Here is a 19,452-nt window from a genome sequence, read left to right as displayed (position 1 = left end):
GTATATGGCCCAGGAACCTATAAATAGTTATTTAGTAGGCTGCATAGATTTCATGAGTAGAAGCTCTAGCTTTGGTTTTGTAAATGTTAGCAACACCTCCGCCTTTGTGGGATATGTGGGGGATATGGTCACTAGTGTAACCAGGAGGAGAGGCCTCATTTAACACAGTAAATTCATCAGACTTGAGCCATGTTTCAGTCAGGCCAATCACATCAAGATTGTGATCAGTGATTAGTTCATTGATCATAACTGCCTTGGATGTGAGGGATCTAACATTAAGTAGCCCTATTTTGAAATGTGAGATATCACAATCTCTTTCAATAATGACAGGAATGGAGGAGGTCTTTATTCCAGTGAGATTGCTAAAGTCAACACCGCCATGTTTAGTTTTGCCCAAACTAGATCGAGGCACAGACACGGTCTCAATGGGGATAGCTGAGCTGGCTACACTAACCTGTGCTAGTGGCAGAATCCACTAAGCTGGCAGGCTGGCTAACAGCCCGCGTTCTGGCCTGCACCATATCTCATTGTGGAGCTAGAGGAGTTGGAGCCCTGTCTATATTCATAGATAAGATGAGAGCATCCTAATTGAATGAACATACAGTACAAGACAAATTGAGCAAACACATCATTTTAAATTGACAGAGTTTTTTTGCCCATGTTTTATCATATTTGGACCAACTAAAAATGTTAAGTTCAGGTAACACAGAAAAGTTGAGTAAAGGAAAAAAAGTCTGTGGAACCAGTTACATAATAATAAGTAGTTGAAACTTCTAGATTTGTGGGTGTTATTTTTAAAGTGTATCAGAGTTAAAGGTAGCGCTAACACGATATTGCTTAAACCTATTAAATCCTCACAGATCTCCACACGTATCTAGAGGTTAGTAGTCTTGGAAACCCGGACCTAGGAGCACTAGGTCTGGGGAGGATGTCTAAATCTCTTGGACATTTCGAAAAAAGGAAAAGCATTTGTTCCGATGAACGTCCTCTTCAGACAGACAACTCTCCCAACAAATCGTAGGTGGGGCTTAAAATGCGGGCAGGAATTTTGGTCATGGTTAGCTAGGGAAAAGTATAAGTGGGATTGTGACATCACCCCATTGAAGTAAAAAATGTAAAGGGTGAGGTTATGGTTGTAGTTAAGGTTAGGGTTAGTGTGAGGGTTGGGGTTAAGGTTAGGGTATGGACGTACCAAGGATCCCACTTAGAATCTACCGTTTAGCTAGGGCAAAAGCAGATACGGCAGTGACGTCACCGGTGACGCACGTCCCATTTTCAACACCTCTCTGTCCCAACTGATGCTGGAACTTCTAAAGACATAAGCTGGAGCATTGTTACGTTGTTGGAGGCAATCCATCTGTCTAAGGAAACTAAGAGGTTAGGGGCTAGGATTTTTGTCTGAACAAGTCCTTGGTCTCTGATCCCAGGCTCCTGGCTTTACCTCTCAGCTCTTCCAGTGGATTATTATTCCTAGCCTCCCATTGAATTCACCCTCTGATTTCATCTGTTTCTCTCCCCACAGTGCCCCCTGAACCATTATTGTGCAAGTTTGCAGACGGGGGACAGAAAAAGAGGCAGAACCAGGGGAAGTACCTTCAGAATGGCAGGCCCTGGGCCAGGGATGGAGAGATGGTGAGTGGCTTGATTACACAGGTGGAGGATTTCATGTATTTATTTTTTAGAGTTAGAGACTGCATGTTAGTTCCAAAAAAACTTTAAACAAGAGGTCATTGTCAAAGCAATATAGAGCTGGAATCTGATCTCACATGGATTGTGTGTCTAACCCTAAACATTCATAAAGGGGCAGTGCAGTTAAAAACCTTTTTTTGTGGTCGAAATTACACTCTAAAGTTGTGAAAATGAAAATGCCTTTTTGTGTAAGAGCTGATTTTAAAAAATGCCTGGAATTTCAATCTGTTCAGGTGGGATGGAACTTTTTGCCCACATCATGACTTCGCAATGTGATCGGATTATAATATACCAATGAATTTTCATCTGGGTAAGGGGATGGGTTCTAGACCATCCTATTAGCGGATCAGCTCTGACCAGCTGGTCTTTACTGACATTTTCAACCTATCCCTAACCCGGTCTTTAATAGCAACTGGTTTTAAGCAGACCACCATAGTCCTTGTGCCCAAGAATTCCAAGGTAACCTTCCTTAAATGACTCTTGCCCCGTAGCACTCACATCTATAGCCACGAAATGCTTTGAAAGACCATCATCCCAGACACCCTAGACAACTCCAATTACCCCAACAGAGCCACAGATGACTCAATCTCTATTGCACTCCACACTGCCCTCACCCACCTGGACAAAAGGAATGCTGTTTATTGACTACAACTCAGCATTCAACACCATAGACCCCTGCAAGCTCAACACCAAGCTCAGGACCTTAGAACTGAACACCTCCCTTTGCAACTGGATCCTGGCGGACCGTCCCCAGAAGGTGAGGGTAGGTAACAACACATCCACCACGCTGACCTTCAAAACTGGGACCCTCAGGGGTGTGTGCTTAGTACCCTCCTGTACTCCCTGTTCAACCACAACTGCATGGCCACGCATGACTCCAACACCATCATCAAGTTTGCTGAAGACATCGTCGTCGTCGGTGATCAGACCGTCCACCACGATGAGGCAGCCTATAGGGAGGAGGTCAGAGACCTGGCAGTGTGGTGCCAGGACAACAACCTCTCTCTCAATGTCAGCAAGACAAAGGAGCTGATCGTGGACTACAGGGAACGCAGGGGAGAACACGCCCCCATCCACATCGATGGGGCTGTAGTGGAGTGGGTCGAGAGTTTCAAGTTCCTTGGTGTCCACATCACTAAGGCATTAACATGGTCCCCACACACCCACACAGTTGTGCGGAGGGCACGACCACAAGCACTACAGAGGGTGGGGAGTACGGCCCACTACATCACTGGGGCTGAGCTCCCTGCCATCCAGGACTTCTATATCAGGCGCTGTCAGAGGAAAGCCCAAAAATGGTTTAAGACTTCAGCCACCTAAGCCATAGACTGTTCTCTCTGCTGTAACACTTTATTTGGCTAGTTTGTCTGTAGATGCTCTACAAACTATCTAAGGTTATCATGTAACATTTATACTAACTACATTGCCTTCAGAAAGAATTCACACCCCATATTTTGTTATGTTAAAGCCTGAATTTAAAACTGATTACATTGAGAGTTAGTGTCACTGGCCTACACAGAATACCCCAAAGTGAAATTATGTTTGTGAAAAAATTATTATTATTATCATTCTTTTTAAACAAATGAATACAAAAATTAAAAGCTGAAAGTCTTGAGTCAATAAGTATTCAACCCCTTTGTTATGGCAAACCTAAATATATAACATTGCCAAAAGTATGTGCACACCCCTTCAAATTAGTGGATTTGTCTATTTTAGCCCATTTGTTGCTGACAGGTATATACAATTGAGCACACAGCCATGCAATCTCCATAGAAACACATTGGCAATAGAATGGCCCATATTGAAGAGCTCAGTGTCTTTCAACGTGGCACCGTCATAGGATGCCACCTTTCCAACAAGTCAGTATGTCAAATTTCTGCCCTGCTAAAGCTGCTCCGGTCAACTGTAAGTGCTGTTATTGTGAAGTGGAAACATCTAGGAGCATCAACGGCTTAGCCACAAATAATATAGACACTGATAGTATAGACACTGATAATATAGAGCAGGATAACTTCTCCGAGCATTGGCAGGACAGAGCAGCTATGTCTTGTAAGACGAGGGGTGGGGTTTTGTGTCTTTTTGTCAAGAACTGCTGCTGCGCGATGTCTAATATTAAAGAAGTCTCGAGGTATTGCTCGCCTGAGGTGGAATACTTCATGATAAGCTGTAGACCACACTATCTACCAAGAGAGTTCATTTATATTATTCGTAGCCGTCTATTTACCACCACAAACCGATGCTGGCACTAAGATCGCACTCAATGAGCTGTATAAGGCCATTAGCAAACAAGAAAATGCTCATCCAGAAGTGGCACTCCTAGTGGCTGGGGACTTTAATGCAGGCAAACTAAAATCTGTTCTACCTCATTTCTACCAGCATGTCACATGTGCAACCAGAGGAAAAAAACACTAGACCACCTTTACTCCACACACAGACGCATAAAAATCTCATCCTCGCCCTATTAAAGCAGGAAGTACCAGTGACTCTCTCAATACGGAAGTGGTCAGATGACATGGATCCTACCACAGATTGGAATATGTTCTGGGATTCATTTAAAAAATATTTCACCTATATTTAACCTTTATTTAACCAGGTAAGCTAGTTGAGAACAAGTTCTCATTTACAACTGCGACCTGGCCAAATTAGAGCAAAGCACTGCAGCAGAAACAACACAGAGTTACATGGAATAAACAAGTGTACAGTCAACAATAGAAAAAAATAAAGTCTATATACAGTGTGTGCAAATGGCATGAGAAGGTATGGCAATAAATAGGCCATAGTAGCAAAGTAATTACAATTTAGCAGATTAACACTGGAGTGATAGTTGAGCAGATGATGAGCAGATGATGGTGTGTAAGTAGTGATACTGGTGTGCAAAAGAGCAGCAAAGTAAATAAAAACAATATGGGGATGAGGTAGGTAGATTGGGTGGGCTATTTACAGATGGACTATGTACAGCTGCAGCGATTGGTTAGCTGCTCAGATAGCTGATGTTTAAAGTTAGTGAGGCAAATGTAAGTCTCCAGCATCAGCGATTTTTGCAATTCGTTCCAGTCACTGGCAGCAGAGAACTGGAAGGAAAGGCAGCCAAAGGAGGTGCTGGCTTTGGGGATGACCAGTGAGATATACCTGCTGGAGCGCGTGCTACGGGTGGGTGTTGTTATCGTGACCAGTGAGCTGAGATAAGGCGGAGTTTTACCTAGCATAGACTTGTAGATGACCTGGGGCCAGTGGGTCTGGCGATGAATATGTAGCGAGGGCCAGCCGACTAGAGCATACAGGTCGCAGTGGTGGGTGGTATAAGGCGCTTTGGTAACAAAACGGATGGCACTGTGATAGACTGCATCCAATTTGCTGAGTAGAGAAATTGGAAGCTATTTTGTAGATGACATCGCCGAAGTCGAGGATCGGTAGGATAGTCAGTTTTACGAGGGCAAGTTTGGCGGTGTGGATTGGAGATGTTTGATATGAGTGGAAGGAGTAGGGATGCTAGTCGGGCGGACGGGTGCGTGCAGCGAAAGGTTAAAAAGCGTCATCCAATGGCATTGAGGAGCTTACTGTACCACCTTAGTCATCGTCTTCATCAATATGTGCATCAATGACGTTGTCTCTACAGTAACAATATGTACATTTCCCAACCAGAAGCCATGAATTACAGGCAACATCCGCACCGAGCTAAAGGCTAGAGCTGCCGCTTTCAAGGAGCGAGACACGAATCCAAACGCTTATAGGAAATCTTGCTATGCTCTCAGACAAGCAATCAAACAGGCAAAGTATCAATACAGGACTAAGATTGAATCCTACTGCACCGGCTCTGATGCTTGTCGGATGTGGCAGGGCTTGAAAAATATTACAGACTACAAAGTGAAACCCAGCTGCGAGTGGCCCAGTGACACGAACTTACCAGACGATCTAAATGCCTTTTATGCTTGCTTCGAGGCAAGCAACACCGAAGCATGCATGAGAGCATCAGCTGTTCCAGACGACTGTGTGATCACACTCTCTGTAGCCGATGTGAGCAAGACCTTTAAACAGGTCAACATTCACAAAGCTGCGGGTCCAGACAGATTACCAGGACATATACTCCAAGCATGCGTGGACCAACTGGGAAGTGTTTTCACTGACATTTTCAACCTTTCCTTGATCGAGTCTGTAATACCTACTGTACATTTTTCAAACAGACCACCATAGTCCCTGTGCCCAAGAAAGTGAAGGTAACCTGCCTAAATGATTACCGCCCCATACCACTCACTTCAGGAGCTATGAAGTGGTTTGAAAGGCTGATCATGGCTCACATCAATACCATCATGCCGGAAACCCTAGACCCACTCCAATTCTGATACCGCCAACAGATCCACAGATGACACAATCTCAATCTCACTCCACACTGCCCTTTCCCACCTGGACAAAAGGAGCAGCAATGTGAGAATGCTATTCATTGACTAGAGCTCAGCATTCAACACCATAGTGCCCACAAAGGTCATCACTAAGCTATGGACCTAAACTAAACACCTCCCTCTGGAACTGGATCCTGGACTTTCTGAAGGGCCGTCCCCAGGTGGTAAGAGTAGGCAACAACACGTCTGCCCCGCTGAACCCCTCATGTACTCCCTGTGCACACATGACTGCGTGGACAAGAACGACTCCAACACCATCATTAAGTTTGCAGACGACACAACAGTGGTAGGCCTCACCGACAACGACGAGTTAGCCTATAGGGAGGAGGTTAGAGACCTGGCAGTGTGAGCAAGACAAAGGAGCTGATCGTGGACTTTAGGAAAAGGAGGGCCGAACATGCCCCCATTAACATTGACGGGGCTGAAGTGGAGTGGGTCGAGAGTTTCAGGTTCCTTGGTGTCCACATCACCAAGATAGTTGTGAAGAGGGCACGACCTTTCCCCCCTCAGTAGAATGAAAATATTTGGCATTTGTCCCCAGATCCTTAAAAAGAGAGCATCCTGACCGGTTGCATCACCGCCTGGTATGGCAACCGCTCGGCATCTGACCGTATGGCACTACAGAGGGCAGTGCGTAACACGGAACCCAAACCAGCTGTGCGCGAGCGCCATCATGCATAAATTTATTTTGTCCCCCCACACCAAACGCGATCACGACACACAGGTTAAAATATCAAAACAAACTCTGAACCAATTACATTAATTTGGGGACAGGTCGAAAAGCATTAAACATTTATGGAAATTTAGCTAGCTAGCTTGCTAGCTAATTTGTCCTGTTTCGCTAGCTTGCTGTTGCTAGCTAATTTTTCCTGGGATATAAACATTGAGTTGTTATTTTACCTGAAATGCACAAGGTCCTCTACTCTGACAATTAATCCACACATAAATTGTCAGCCTAATTGTTTCTAGTCATCTCTCCTCTTTCCAGGCTTTTTCTTGTCTTTATATTGCGATTGGCAACTATCATAAATTAGGTGCATTACCACCACTGACCTCATTCGCCTTTCAGTCACCCACGTGGGTATAATCAATGAGGAGATGGCACATGGGTACCTGCTTCTATAAACCAATGAGGAGATGGGAGAGGCAGGACTTGCAATGCGATCTGCGTCAGAATGCCCACCCGGACTATTTATATTGACTTCTATTTTAGCCCTTGGCAACGCAGACGCTCGTTGGCGCGTGCGAGCAGTGTGGGTGCAATAATTGAAAAATCTAGATTTCTACATTTATTTTGCAACACTCGCACACGCAATTCGAGCGGTGTAGTCAGCCTGTAAGGCCCAGTACATCACTGGGGCCAAGCGTCCTGAAATCCAGGACTTGTATACTAGGCGGTGTCAGAGGAAGGCCCAAAATATTGTCAAAGACTCCGGTCACCCAAGCACTACCGGAGCACCAACACCAGGGTCAAAAGGCTCCTTAACAGCTTCTACCCCCAAGCCATAAGACTGTTGAACAATTAATCAAATTCCCACCCAAACTATTTATATTGACCCTCCTATGCATAGTCACTTTACAAATTACCTCAACTAAGCTGTATCCCCGCACATTGCCTCGGTACCAGTACCCCCTGTATATAGCCTTGTTAATGTTGTATAATTTTCTTGTGTTACTTTTGCTTATTTTTTAAATATATTTTTTTCACTTTAGTTTATTTGGTAAATATTTTCTTAGTTCTATTTCTTGAACTGTATTGTTGGTTAAGGGCTTGTAAGTAAGCATTTCACCGTAAGGTTGTATTTGGCGCGTGTGACAAATAGCATTTGATTTGCTTTGATTTATTAGACATACAGTGATGATTTAAAAAATAAAATTACAAAGACTGCATGAGGGCTTTAACATAATTGATTTTATATGTGATTGTGTCCTTTACGTCTTTATTCTGACTTATTTGTGTTGTTTTCCCAGGGAGGGATGACGCTAGCATATGACCCCACATCCTTACAGAATGGGTGAGTATAGAGAGACAAAAACAGAAAGTCAGCCCACCAACAAAAAAAAGTAATGTGTTTGTGGTGAACTATTGACTCCTGGTAGACGCAGAAGACATTGCAACACTACTTTATTGTATTGCAATCATTTACTTCAATGTAACATTTTGTAGTTCTATCATCTGGAATTACTTAATAATTACTTTCATGCACATGTGATTATAAATTATAAATGATTATAAATGTAATACCTAATTAATGTAAATTCTATAATATAATTTGACATGCATACATCTTGATTTGTGTGTGTTGTGCAGGTTCTATTCGTCACCCTACGGTCTGACCCCAAACCGGATGATCGCCCAGACGTCCCTCTCTCCCTACATGCATTCACCCATCTCATCCTTCCAGGTCAAACACTGAACATGCACGCGCGCACACACACACACACACACACACACACACACACACACACACACACACACACACACACACACACACACACACACACACACACACACACACACACACACACACACACACACCACCATTCACAAACGCATGGAGGATATCTCTGTAGACGTAGGAGCTATGTCATTGTTGTTTTTCTATCCATATTCAGATTTCATCTCCACTCATTCTCCCCTGTGTGCTTGTGCGTTAAGATCCTGTATTTTCCTCATCCCTCTTTCCAGCTACATAGTCCCTCCTGGATGCACCACCAGTCGTACCTCATGCAGCCTGCAGTGAGTATTAAATAGTGTTATCTACCTCTGCTGCTGCAGCTTCCTCCTTACTATTCTCTTTACATCTGGTTAGCTTGCAGTTCTACTCGTCTATCTCTCTATCTCTCCTTTTTTCTTTGTCATTCTGTCTCTTTATATTCCTGTCTCTCTCTCTCTCTCTCTCTCTCTCTCTCTAATCATGTCTCTGATTTATTGGCTATTTGTCCTTCTCTTTGTTGGAACCCTGCCTCTCTTTTCCCCATCTCTCTCTCTCCACTTCTCTCTGTCTCACACAACCACTCTCTCTCCTTCCCTCTCTCTTTTCCCCTTCTCTCTCCCTCCACCTCTCTCTGTCTCACACAACCACTCTCTCTCCTTCCCTCTCTCTTTTCCCCTTCTCTCTCCCTCCACCTCTCTCTGTCTCACACAACCACTCTCTCTCCTTCCCTCTCTCTTTTCCCCATCTCTCTCCCTCCACTTCTCTCTGTCTCACACAACCACTCTCTCTCCTTCCCCTCTTTTTTCCCCATCTCTCTCCATCCACTTCTCTCTGTCTCACACAACCACCCTCGCTCCTTCCCTCTCTCTTCCTCCACCTCTCTCTCAGGGCACAGTCCTGACTCCAACCATGGACCATGCTATGTCCATCCAGCCCACCTCCATGATGGGCACCATGACCCAGCAGCTCAGCCACCTATCCCTGGGCGGCACGGGCACGGTTAGTACCCTACAGATACCCACTTCACCCCTTCAACTACCCTCTCTATCCCCCCCCCTTTGGTCCCCTAGTCTCTAAAACTAAAACACATTGAACTGAATCAAGTTGCACTGAATTGAAGTTGAAAGTGAAGAGAAAAGCAGTTGCCTGTGTCTCAGTTGGATCTCTACACAGAAATAATGACTGATGATTTATTCTCCTCTCATCCTGTCACAGTTTATGCCTGCCAACACAACTATGCAGGGGACATACATCCCCCAGTACCAACCAGTGCCTCCCTCCAGTGTCCCTGTAGAGGTGAAACCCCAACCAACACCATAATAATTAACTATGCAGAGCAAGTTAAGGGGATGACAAATAGGGGGCTTATTTTACAAACAAGTTCAAAACCATGCATTTACTTTAGCAGTTTTTAACTCAGGGACCTGTTATTACTGTTCCACTCCATTTTCTTCCTTTTCTTGCAGGAGAACGGAGGACAACAGCAACAGGTTGCTATGGAGACACCTGCAGAACACACAAACTACTCATACCAGCACACCAAGTGAAGCTAAGGTAGGGTTATTAACCCCTCCCTGTGCATAAATCTGCTAACTTAGTTCAATCAATCAATCAAATGTATTTATAAAGCCCTTCTTACATCAGCTGATGTCACAAAGTGCTGTATAGAAGCCCAGCCTGAAACCCCAAGCAGCAAGCAATGCAGGTGTAGATGCATGGTGGCTAGGAATAACTCCCTAGAAAGGCAGGAACCCAGGTAGAACCCTAGAGAGGAACCAGGCTCTGAGGGGTGGCCAGTCCTCTTCTGGCTGTGACGGGTGGAGATTACAACAGTACATGGCCAAGATGATCAAACGTTCATAGATGACCAGCAGGGTCAAATAATAATCATCACAGTGGTTGTAGAGCGTACAACAGGTCAGCACGTCAGGAGTAAATGTCAGTTGGCTTTCATAGCTGATCATTCAGAGTTAGAGACAGCAGGTGCGGTAGAGAGAGAGAGTCGAAAACAGCAGGTCTGGGACAAGGTAGAACGTCTGGTGAACAGGTCAGGGTTCCATAGCCTCAGGCAGAACAATTGAAACTGGAGCAGCAGCATGACCAGGTGGACTGGGGACAGCAAGGAGTCATCATGCCAGGTAGTCCTGAGGCATGGTCCTATGGCTCAGGACCTCGAGAGAAGAGAAAGAGAGAGAGAGAAAGAGAGGGAATTAGAGGGAGCATACTTAAATTCACATAAGACACCGGATAAGACAGGATAAATACTCCAGATATAACAGACTGACCCTAGCCCCCCGACACAAACTACTGCAGCATAATTACTGGAGGCTGAGACAGGAGGGGTCGGGAGACACTGTACAGTACTACTTATATGTTGTCCTTGCCTACTAGGTCCATGTCAGAACATTACATGTTGGAGCCAATTAATGTTAACATGGTTCACTTAAAACAAAAGCTTGTCAGATATTGACCACCTTCAAAAAAACATTTATTTATTTATTATTGATCAGCATTCTGTAAATATTATGATTTACACAAATACATTATGATATAGAGAGTATGTAGAATTTTTACATTTTGTATGTTACATTGACATTATTATGTAAAGGGAGTAGTGTGACAGAGGTAGGTGTGTGTTTTGCAGCTGGTGGTCAGGAGGCCATGTTGCAGACTGAACCCCAGAGAGTTGCTTCGCTACAGGAGGACAGCAGAGCTCCGCACAACACCACCAAGCCTCGGACTTGTACACGGATGACAAAAGCAACACGTGTGTGCTTTTGAAAAAGAAGACAACACTTATTTTGTTGGGACTTTTCCTCTCTCTTCTTTAAGGATCGATCAACCAAAGGTGGGAGCCTTCTGCAATGGAAGCTTTGTTAATAACTGAAAAAAGAAAAAAAGTTGAACAAAGAAACAAATTAGGAAAGGGATAAAGACAGAGCATTATTTTTGTGCATGTAATATAGCAAATTTGTATTTTTAAAAAAGCATTCTGGAGTTTCAGGGTGATACAAGGAAAAGAGTAACAACACAATGTGTCTTTAATTTTTGGGTAAAATATGCAAAAATGTATTTTAATTGTTTTATGTCTGTTTTTTGACATTCTATTCATAGCAGTTGGACAATGTTTTGTACAGATTTAAAAAAAAAACACACATTTAGTTGGTATAATATTTCTAGTGTAGGCGACTTTTAAGAATGGAAAATGCGAAACACACCGTTTAAAGCTACTTCTCCCTTAAACTGATCCAGTAAGGCTAAGTTCAGTTCAACTCACTGGCAGATGGTTACATGAATTATTTATAAATGATTTAAAATAACGTCAAACTTAAACCTTATAAAGCATTCCCTTCATAAACATTCAGAATGTGTTATGAGCAGAGGACAATCATGATCATTCTTATTTATATGTACATCATAGTTTTATTTTTTGATATTTGGAAATATTCAAACATGTCACTTGCGTATTGTGTAGATTTTATTTAATTAAATTCTTTATTTAACAAGTCCGGTAAAAGCCAAACACTGGCAATAAACATATTATCACTTGTAAAATAATTCATAGGAGCTAAATTATATAAAAAAGTTTTTAAAAATCTGATATTATTGTAAAACTATATTATGAGAAGAAAATGTACTATTGTTTTTTGGTTATAATGCAATATGACACATCCAAATTTCACCTTCTATTTAAAAAAAACTTGAGACAAATTGGATTGTCTGAAGGTTACAATATTATTTTCAACGTTGAATAAATGATTACTATTACTATACTATACAATAACAAGGTCCTCTCTCTATATTCAAAGGAAAAATAAGACAGTATATAAAATGCAAACTCTTTTGAAATTATTACCTACATTTATTCACTGCAATTATGCTTGAATTCACAGATAATATAATAAATATTCTACAAAATATTTGACCTGGTTTGTGTGTTGGGTGCGAGAGTTCATGTCCCAACAGTGTCCATAAGAAGTGGTTTTAAGCGGTTTTGTTCTGGTAGCTGTTCAGATGTCCATAGTGAATTTGACCTTTTGTACAAAGTAGACAGACAAATAATTGGACATGCCTTAGAATTGAGCAGTTGGATTAGTATGAAATATGTGTACAAAAGAGTGCAATTGTTTTGATTTAAAAAGCAAAACACAAGGGGAGTTAAAAGTAGGTCTAAAAAGAGTCCTTAATAGCAGTCCTTTGTTGTTGAGAAAGGGAGCTGCAAGTATGTATCAATGCTGCTGTTGTCTCCTGAGTTTTAATTTCTGACAATGATTTGTATTTTAGAATTTTTTTAGAAAAGGTAAAGTATGTTTTCTCTTTTTGGGCTTTCACTTGAACCCTTCTGAGCTATCATACCTTTTGTTGTTGTTCTAAAACATATTTTATATTAATTTCTTTACAGTAATCTAGATTTTATAAGTAGGGAAAGCTCTTTCCAAGAGTTTAGATGTAAGCTTTTTTTCTTTTGTAAGAGATTCATAGGATTTCTTTTATTGTGTTCGTGCATTTCCACATGGTCCATACAAACAAAGAGATAATTTTGTGTTTCTTCAAGTTGATTTCCGTTCCAGAGCACTCATTTTTCAGGCCCGTGTGAAATAGTTTTTAACTAAAACGCGTCCACATCTATCCTAGAGACACTAAATTCAACTCAATGACAACCATGCCACCTTGCCCACCTTCCCAGATCAGTCCAGTGGAGATGTACATGTCTAGTGTAAACACATTCTATTGTATCTGTCAGAGAGAATGATGATGCTACCCAGAAAACACTACATGAAAGTGCCATTAAAAACAAACTGTCCCATAACAAACTGTTCCACAGAAGTTAACTTAACATTGGATGAATTCATTCTAGTTTCAACAAAGACAAACATTTGTGAAATTGGCGGGTTTTGTTAGGAATTCTGACCAGTGTTTCTAAGCCTTAACTGTGACATACTTTAGAAGGGGAACCCTGTTTCTCCTCATTGATGGCAATTCTTTTCAATCATGGTTGAGGGTATGGCCAAGAAAAGATCATACAGATGCCATCCATATCAGATGTTATGTTGCCATAATATTGTAAAGGGCTGAGTGTACCATACCTTGTTAAAACCTAGTGTTACCCTAGTAAACATCCCCCCCATCACACTTGATCTCGGGTTTTCGTCATTGTTCAGGATGGATGACATCAAAGTTACTGTTTCTTCTTCATTGTGCATCTCTGAACCTCTCTCCACCTACCAAATGTTTTTTTAATGATTATTTATGTCTGCAACACCAAAGATGATGAAGCCATCCAACTGTCAGGAAAGTCAGACTTTCTATCTTGGAGACAAATGCTGCTCTCGTCTCTATTGGCATACGTAACTAGAATGATGCTGTAGTAACATCCTCTCAAAGTGGCAGTACCCTGGTAGACGGTAAACAAGCAATATGTTTCACTTAAGTTCTGAATGTGTTGAGTGTTGAATAGAGAGTCATAGATATGTGTGCTTCGTTTTATCGACATATGCTCGTTTCAGTTTGGTACACCCAAAGAAAGACCAGTGTATGGTGTCTTTAATACAGAGAACAGGGACAGGGGCCTACTTGGCTTTTTTAGTGTCAATGATGAGAGCTCAGCATTTATCTCTTTCTGTAAGTACTAGGACTTTTGTATGTGCTCTTTTTTGTTGAGCTGTTGTCAAAACCATAGTTATTTCCTGTTTCCACTTCTGTTGAGTGTTTTGTGTGTCTTGTGATCTGTCCAGAAAATACAAAAGTGATCACTTGCAGGTTTTAAGCTACAGTGCACCTCATGAAGGAACATTTGAGAATGTTGTGAGAATGTAGTACTAGTCAGGTAATCCATTATGTCATTATGATGAATGCTGTTAAAGTCATCCAAAATACATATTTGTTAGTCATCTTCAGACCCAAAAGCAGTCTATTGTCAAGATGACTCTGTCTGACCTGTAGATCCAAATATCGATTTTGGAGTGAACGATCACTTTAAGTTACACTCTCCACAATTTAACTGTAAATCATTGTCTGAGCGAGCACGCTTTAGGCTATTGTATTTTCCTTGCTGTGTATCTTTGACAGGTATCTTATAATACTATGGAAAAATACTAAAAACAGGATGTGCAACAAATGTTGAACTTGCACTTATTTTCAATCCATGTTTATGTACATGAAAACCCTAATACCTAGCATTCTCCTGTCTTCGCTTGTTGTCCAGATCATGTCGCTTCAATGGCTAATGTCATAGTTTCAAAATGTTTTGCTGCTAAAATGGGATGTCCAAGCAGTGGATAGATGGTAGCCAAATTGGATGTCCAAAAATGTCTTACTTAAACGTAGTAAATTGGATTCAAGTATAGTTAACATGAGCACATTTTTTATTATATTTTAGACACATTTTGTGAAACTTGTACTCAGAGAACACGCTATTTGATAGTTGTTTTGGAATCTCTTCGGTAATTCACCAACTTTGTGTGAGAAACCTGACATTTTGAACATACTGGCTCATCTCGCTCACTGCTTGTAAACATTTTCCTTATTTATACAAGAACACCTTTTGTACAGTTTGTTAAAGGAGAGAGGTTTTGTTATTTGGTTAGTTTGCTAGTAAGCTGGTTAGTCACTTGGCTACTTCGTCTTCCTGTGACAGAGATGCTCAAGTAACTCTTGTTTTTATTAATTGCAAATATATGTTTTGTTTCCTTTTTGTCTTGGTTTTACTCTTTGAATATGAATATGTCCATTTTCTTTTTTAATAAAAAAAATCTTGTTTTTAATGATTGTATTCCAAAACAGTTCCAAGAATAAAATGGGGGAAAAAGACACAAGTCAATTACATAAATACCAAGTTTATTTTAGTGTTGAGCAAATTGTATTATGTTTGTTCAATATAAATGTTTCATGTGGTAAGCAAAGTGTTTGATACCCATGAAAAAGGTGCAAGCTCCTTCCTCTTTAGGTTATCATAGTAATACCCAAACATAATTGTATTGACCAAGCCTTGACATTGTAATAATGCTACTGCATTCAAAATTCCATACATTGCCCTCTCAGTTAAGTCACAATAGAACTTGTAACTGATAAACCAATATTCTGATCTAATATGATCGTTCATTACACTTCTTCCCTTTTGATTTAAAGTGATTCTGTATGTATCTGTATGTATCTGGGTATGTATCTGTGTAGCTAAAAGCTACTCCTACAAGATGCAGAGCCTTCACGTCCATATAGAAACCACTCTAACCACATTGTAGTCTCAAACTTTATCTTGTCATACCAGGAACCGTGGGAATATATATATAGCATCATCTAGAAAGATTGACAAAATAACTGACAATAGAATCAACTCTAGCGAACATATATGAAGATACTCTGTCGTATCAAAACTACAATTACATTTTTTTAACTCAACCCTGCTGAGTTCCAAAGACTTCCTGAATCCACATGATACATGTAGTTTAGGAAAACAGGAAGGAGATATATTTACAGAAAGATTGCATGCTTTGAAAGAGACTGTGTCAGTGGTAAGTTGTTTTATTTTCTTTGGGCTGAGTTGACGACAGACAGGAAGTGTAAATCTGTTTTCCTGAAGACTACAGAGATCAATAAGTTAAAGTACCATACTGTCTTAGGCCTCAATTCAATCAGGTCGAGTGTTAACCCGCTTTGGAAGAGATCAACGTGACAGATGTTCTGGCGGTGTTGGAGGTGTATCTGTCGTATGAGCGGACAAATAAGTGAGCAGATGCTCTTGTGTGTCACAAACCACCACTCCCTTATTATCCCTATTCTGTTAGAAGTTAGGAAGTGTAGACTAATGCATGTTTTCATGTTCATTTGGATGGGGGGGTTTATAGCCTATCAGTTCAATCGAGGTGCAGACAATACAACATCACACATTTGAGTGTTTGAACTTGTAATGCGGCTGCATGAACTAACGTGGCTGGTGGTTTCGTTGGGTCCAATGGTAGTGTCCACGGTAAGTTAACTCTAGATCCGCTTGTGGATTTGACAGCTTAACGCAGTTTTACCTCACACACGCCAAAACAACCACGATACGGGTGTCGGCTTGTGCGAATCGGAGATCATCTTGCCCTTAGGGGACCAGAACATAATTTACAAATCATTTGCAGACTGCAAATTGAACGCAAGAAGCTCAAACAGCTATATTTGACTAAACATAATAATTTCAAACCTTGTTTCAGTAAAATTAGTATATTATCAAATATACATTGAGTGTGCAAAACATTAGGAACACCTGTACTTTCCCTGACATAGACTGATAAGGTAAATCCAGGTGAAAGCTATGATATCTTATTGATATCACTTGTTAAATCCACTTCAATCAGTGTTGATGAAGGGGAGACGGGTTAAAGAAGGAACTTATTTGCCTTGAGACAGTTGAGAGATTGATTGTGTATGTGTACCATTCAGAGGGTGAATGGGAAAGACAAAAGATTTAAATGCCTTTGATCGGGGTATGGTAGCAGGTGCCAGGCACACCGGTTTGTGTCAAGAACTGCAACTCTGCTGGGTTTTTCACACTCAACAGTTTCCTGTGTGTATCAAGAATGATCCACCAACCAAAGCACATCCAGCCAACTTGACACAACTGTGGGAAGCAATGGAGTTAATATGGGCCAGGATCCCTTTTGGAATGATTTTGACACCTTGTAGAGTCAATGCCCTGACAAATCGAGGCAGTTCTGAAGGTGTTGTTAATGTTTGGTATACTCAGTGTATCGCTCCATTATGAATGGGAATACTTTGGAAAAGTTTTCCAAAATTAAAATGTTGGTGTTTTTACAGCCTATGTCAAAAATAAAAATAACACTTGCTCAGTAAGCCTGGGGGGCCAAATAAATCCCCAGCGGACCGTCAGTTTGGGAACCCTGTCCTAGTTAATATTAGCCTAGGGCTCTATTCAATCTGTATTGGGGAAGTTCAGCTTTGGCATAGACTGCATTCACAATAAATGTTGCATATGTCAGCTCAATCGAAAATGACTTAAACATTTATATTGCGCAATCTGTTACGCTTCAGCGATACAGGTTGAAAAGAGCGCCTTAATGCTGTTTATCTTTATTTGCTTTCGCTCCCCAGCTACTCAATTGAATGGTAAACAGTCTGTCACGACATGAGACTCTTTTATTGACCACAGAAGAGCCAGGGTCGTTTGAGAAGAAGACGGAAATGAAATAAGCTCTTAGAACTTAAGGTTGAGGGAGATTGGGCTGAGTGTAAATGAGAAACAGACAGATTGAGAGACAGAAGGGTAGACAAATAGATAGAAGAATTAGTCGCGGCTCCCTCCAAAACACGAAAGTAGGAAGCTGAACAGGTATATAATGTCCAGGTAGAGGTTCAGGGTGGCAAAGACGTACTCCTCTGGACTCATAGTGTAGCGCTTGTTGCCTATCAGCAGCTGGGTGTCAAACGCCAGGAACTAAGAGAAAGAGAGAGTGAGTGAGGGAGGATGGAGGAGAGAGAGAGAGAAGGGTTTTATTGTCACATACACCATTTTGCTACAGGCTGTAACCCAATGATTAGGGCCAGGAGTTTGTCTGACCACGTAACCTTGACCAGAAAAAACTCTGGGCCTTGCCAATGATGAATGTGTGTTGAATATCTGCCACTCACCAGAGTGAAGAGGATAGCTCCTATCACAGCATAGATGGCTTGTAACCAGGGAACCTGGGGAGGTAAGAATGTTATCGAACAGCGCTAAGAAGATACAGGCCACTAATTTAGGAACGACACTGGGGCTCTTCCAGATCATCTATGAGATTACCCTTCAGCTAATCCTTCTTATTCATGCTAGTATGCTACCCACCCGAATAGGGTGAGCGAGGGCCAAAAGCCTTACCGTCACTCTATATATAAACTCACTGTCACAACTATTCTTATTGCGGTCTGGAAAGATACGCACAGCCATTACACCATCAATATCTAGTTCTGCTTATGTACAGTGTCAATGGAAGCTGATGGAAGCTAAGCAGACAAGACAGGCTACTTACATATCCAAAAGGGATGACGATGGAGAGTATGATGCAACAGTACAGCATGACCATGGTCAGGACAAACAGGACTCCCTGGTAAGAGGTGAAGTCAATCTACAGTAGGAAACGAGGGACAGAGAATAATGGTGTGTTGTTAAAATGCACTCCTGATCAATCAATTGGATTGTGCCATGGTTTAATTTCTTCAAAAGAAAACAATGTTATGAAGATGGGTTCATTTTTCTCACCTTGGTCTGGAAGCTGAAGATGGTGACAGACATACACACCACAGCAGTGATGCCCAGACACAGGACCACAGACTTGGTGTTGTAGAAGCTGGAGATAGAGAGAGTAGAGACAGACATTGATTAATCCATCAATTAGTTATAAAGAAATAAAGCAATAACATTTGCTTGTCTGTTCCTACTTGCACTGACTTTGCTGATAACTACTTTCACGAGGAGAAATGTAACTACTATGACTGTGATCTTTGGTTGTCTCACCTCGATGTAGCTATCTATAGATGAATGCACTAACTAAGTTAGTCTGGATAAAGGTTTCTGCTAAATTACTAAAATATGAAATGTAGTCATCCTTCCCATCCATGTGGATGTTGATAGATGTGTTCAGTCTTATCTTCATCTTAATCATTTATTTCAACATATTTATTTTATTTTATTTAACCAGGCAAGTCAGTTAAGAACAAATTCTTATTTTCAATGACAGCCTAGGAACAGTGGGTTAACTGCCTGTTCAGGGGGAGAATGACAGATTTGTATCTTGTTAGCTCAGGGGTTTGAACTTGCAACCTTCCGGTTGCTAGTCCAACGCTCTAACCACTAGGCTACCCTGCCGCCCCATGTGTTTCTAATTGGGCCAGAAGTTTGACCGGTTCCTGTGACCTGGCCAGGAAGAACTCCTAGCCCCACCTATGTCAACATC

General features: G+C 41.5%; 2 protein-coding genes across 2 annotated transcripts in view; one reads left to right on the top strand and one right to left on the bottom strand.

Moving 5' to 3' along the window:
- Positions 1 to 15,288, top strand: part of LOC135541866 (RNA-binding motif, single-stranded-interacting protein 2-like) — a 66,135-nt gene extending 50,847 nt beyond the window's left edge. The window contains exons 7-14 of the mRNA XM_064968315.1: positions 1,523 to 1,632; positions 8,058 to 8,101; positions 8,398 to 8,491; positions 8,776 to 8,826; positions 9,413 to 9,523; positions 9,740 to 9,820; positions 9,991 to 10,078; positions 11,169 to 15,288. Coding sequence (XP_064824387.1) covers positions 1,523 to 1,632; positions 8,058 to 8,101; positions 8,398 to 8,491; positions 8,776 to 8,826; positions 9,413 to 9,523; positions 9,740 to 9,820; positions 9,991 to 10,071 — 572 coding nt within the window. The 3' untranslated portion in view covers positions 10,072 to 10,078; positions 11,169 to 15,288. The remainder of the gene's footprint in view (positions 1 to 1,522; positions 1,633 to 8,057; positions 8,102 to 8,397; positions 8,492 to 8,775; positions 8,827 to 9,412; positions 9,524 to 9,739; positions 9,821 to 9,990; positions 10,079 to 11,168) is intronic.
- A 2,441-nt stretch (positions 15,289 to 17,729) lies between these two features.
- The window catches only part of LOC135541552 (protein lifeguard 2-like), a 6,710-nt gene continuing 4,987 nt past the window's right edge, over positions 17,730 to 19,452 (bottom strand). The window contains exons 9-12 of the mRNA XM_064967856.1: positions 18,759 to 18,846; positions 18,529 to 18,624; positions 18,152 to 18,205; positions 17,730 to 17,957 (exon numbers count right to left, since the gene is read on the bottom strand). Coding sequence (XP_064823928.1) covers positions 17,808 to 17,957; positions 18,152 to 18,205; positions 18,529 to 18,624; positions 18,759 to 18,846 — 388 coding nt within the window. The 3' untranslated portion in view covers positions 17,730 to 17,807. The remainder of the gene's footprint in view (positions 17,958 to 18,151; positions 18,206 to 18,528; positions 18,625 to 18,758; positions 18,847 to 19,452) is intronic.

Source organism: Oncorhynchus masou, chromosome 6 (assembly GCF_036934945.1).
Source record: "Oncorhynchus masou masou isolate Uvic2021 chromosome 6, UVic_Omas_1.1, whole genome shotgun sequence".
Taxonomy (NCBI): domain Eukaryota; kingdom Metazoa; phylum Chordata; class Actinopteri; order Salmoniformes; family Salmonidae; genus Oncorhynchus; species Oncorhynchus masou.
The sequence above is the reverse complement of the archived record's forward strand: the minus strand, read 5'-3'. Positions and strand labels throughout refer to the sequence as shown.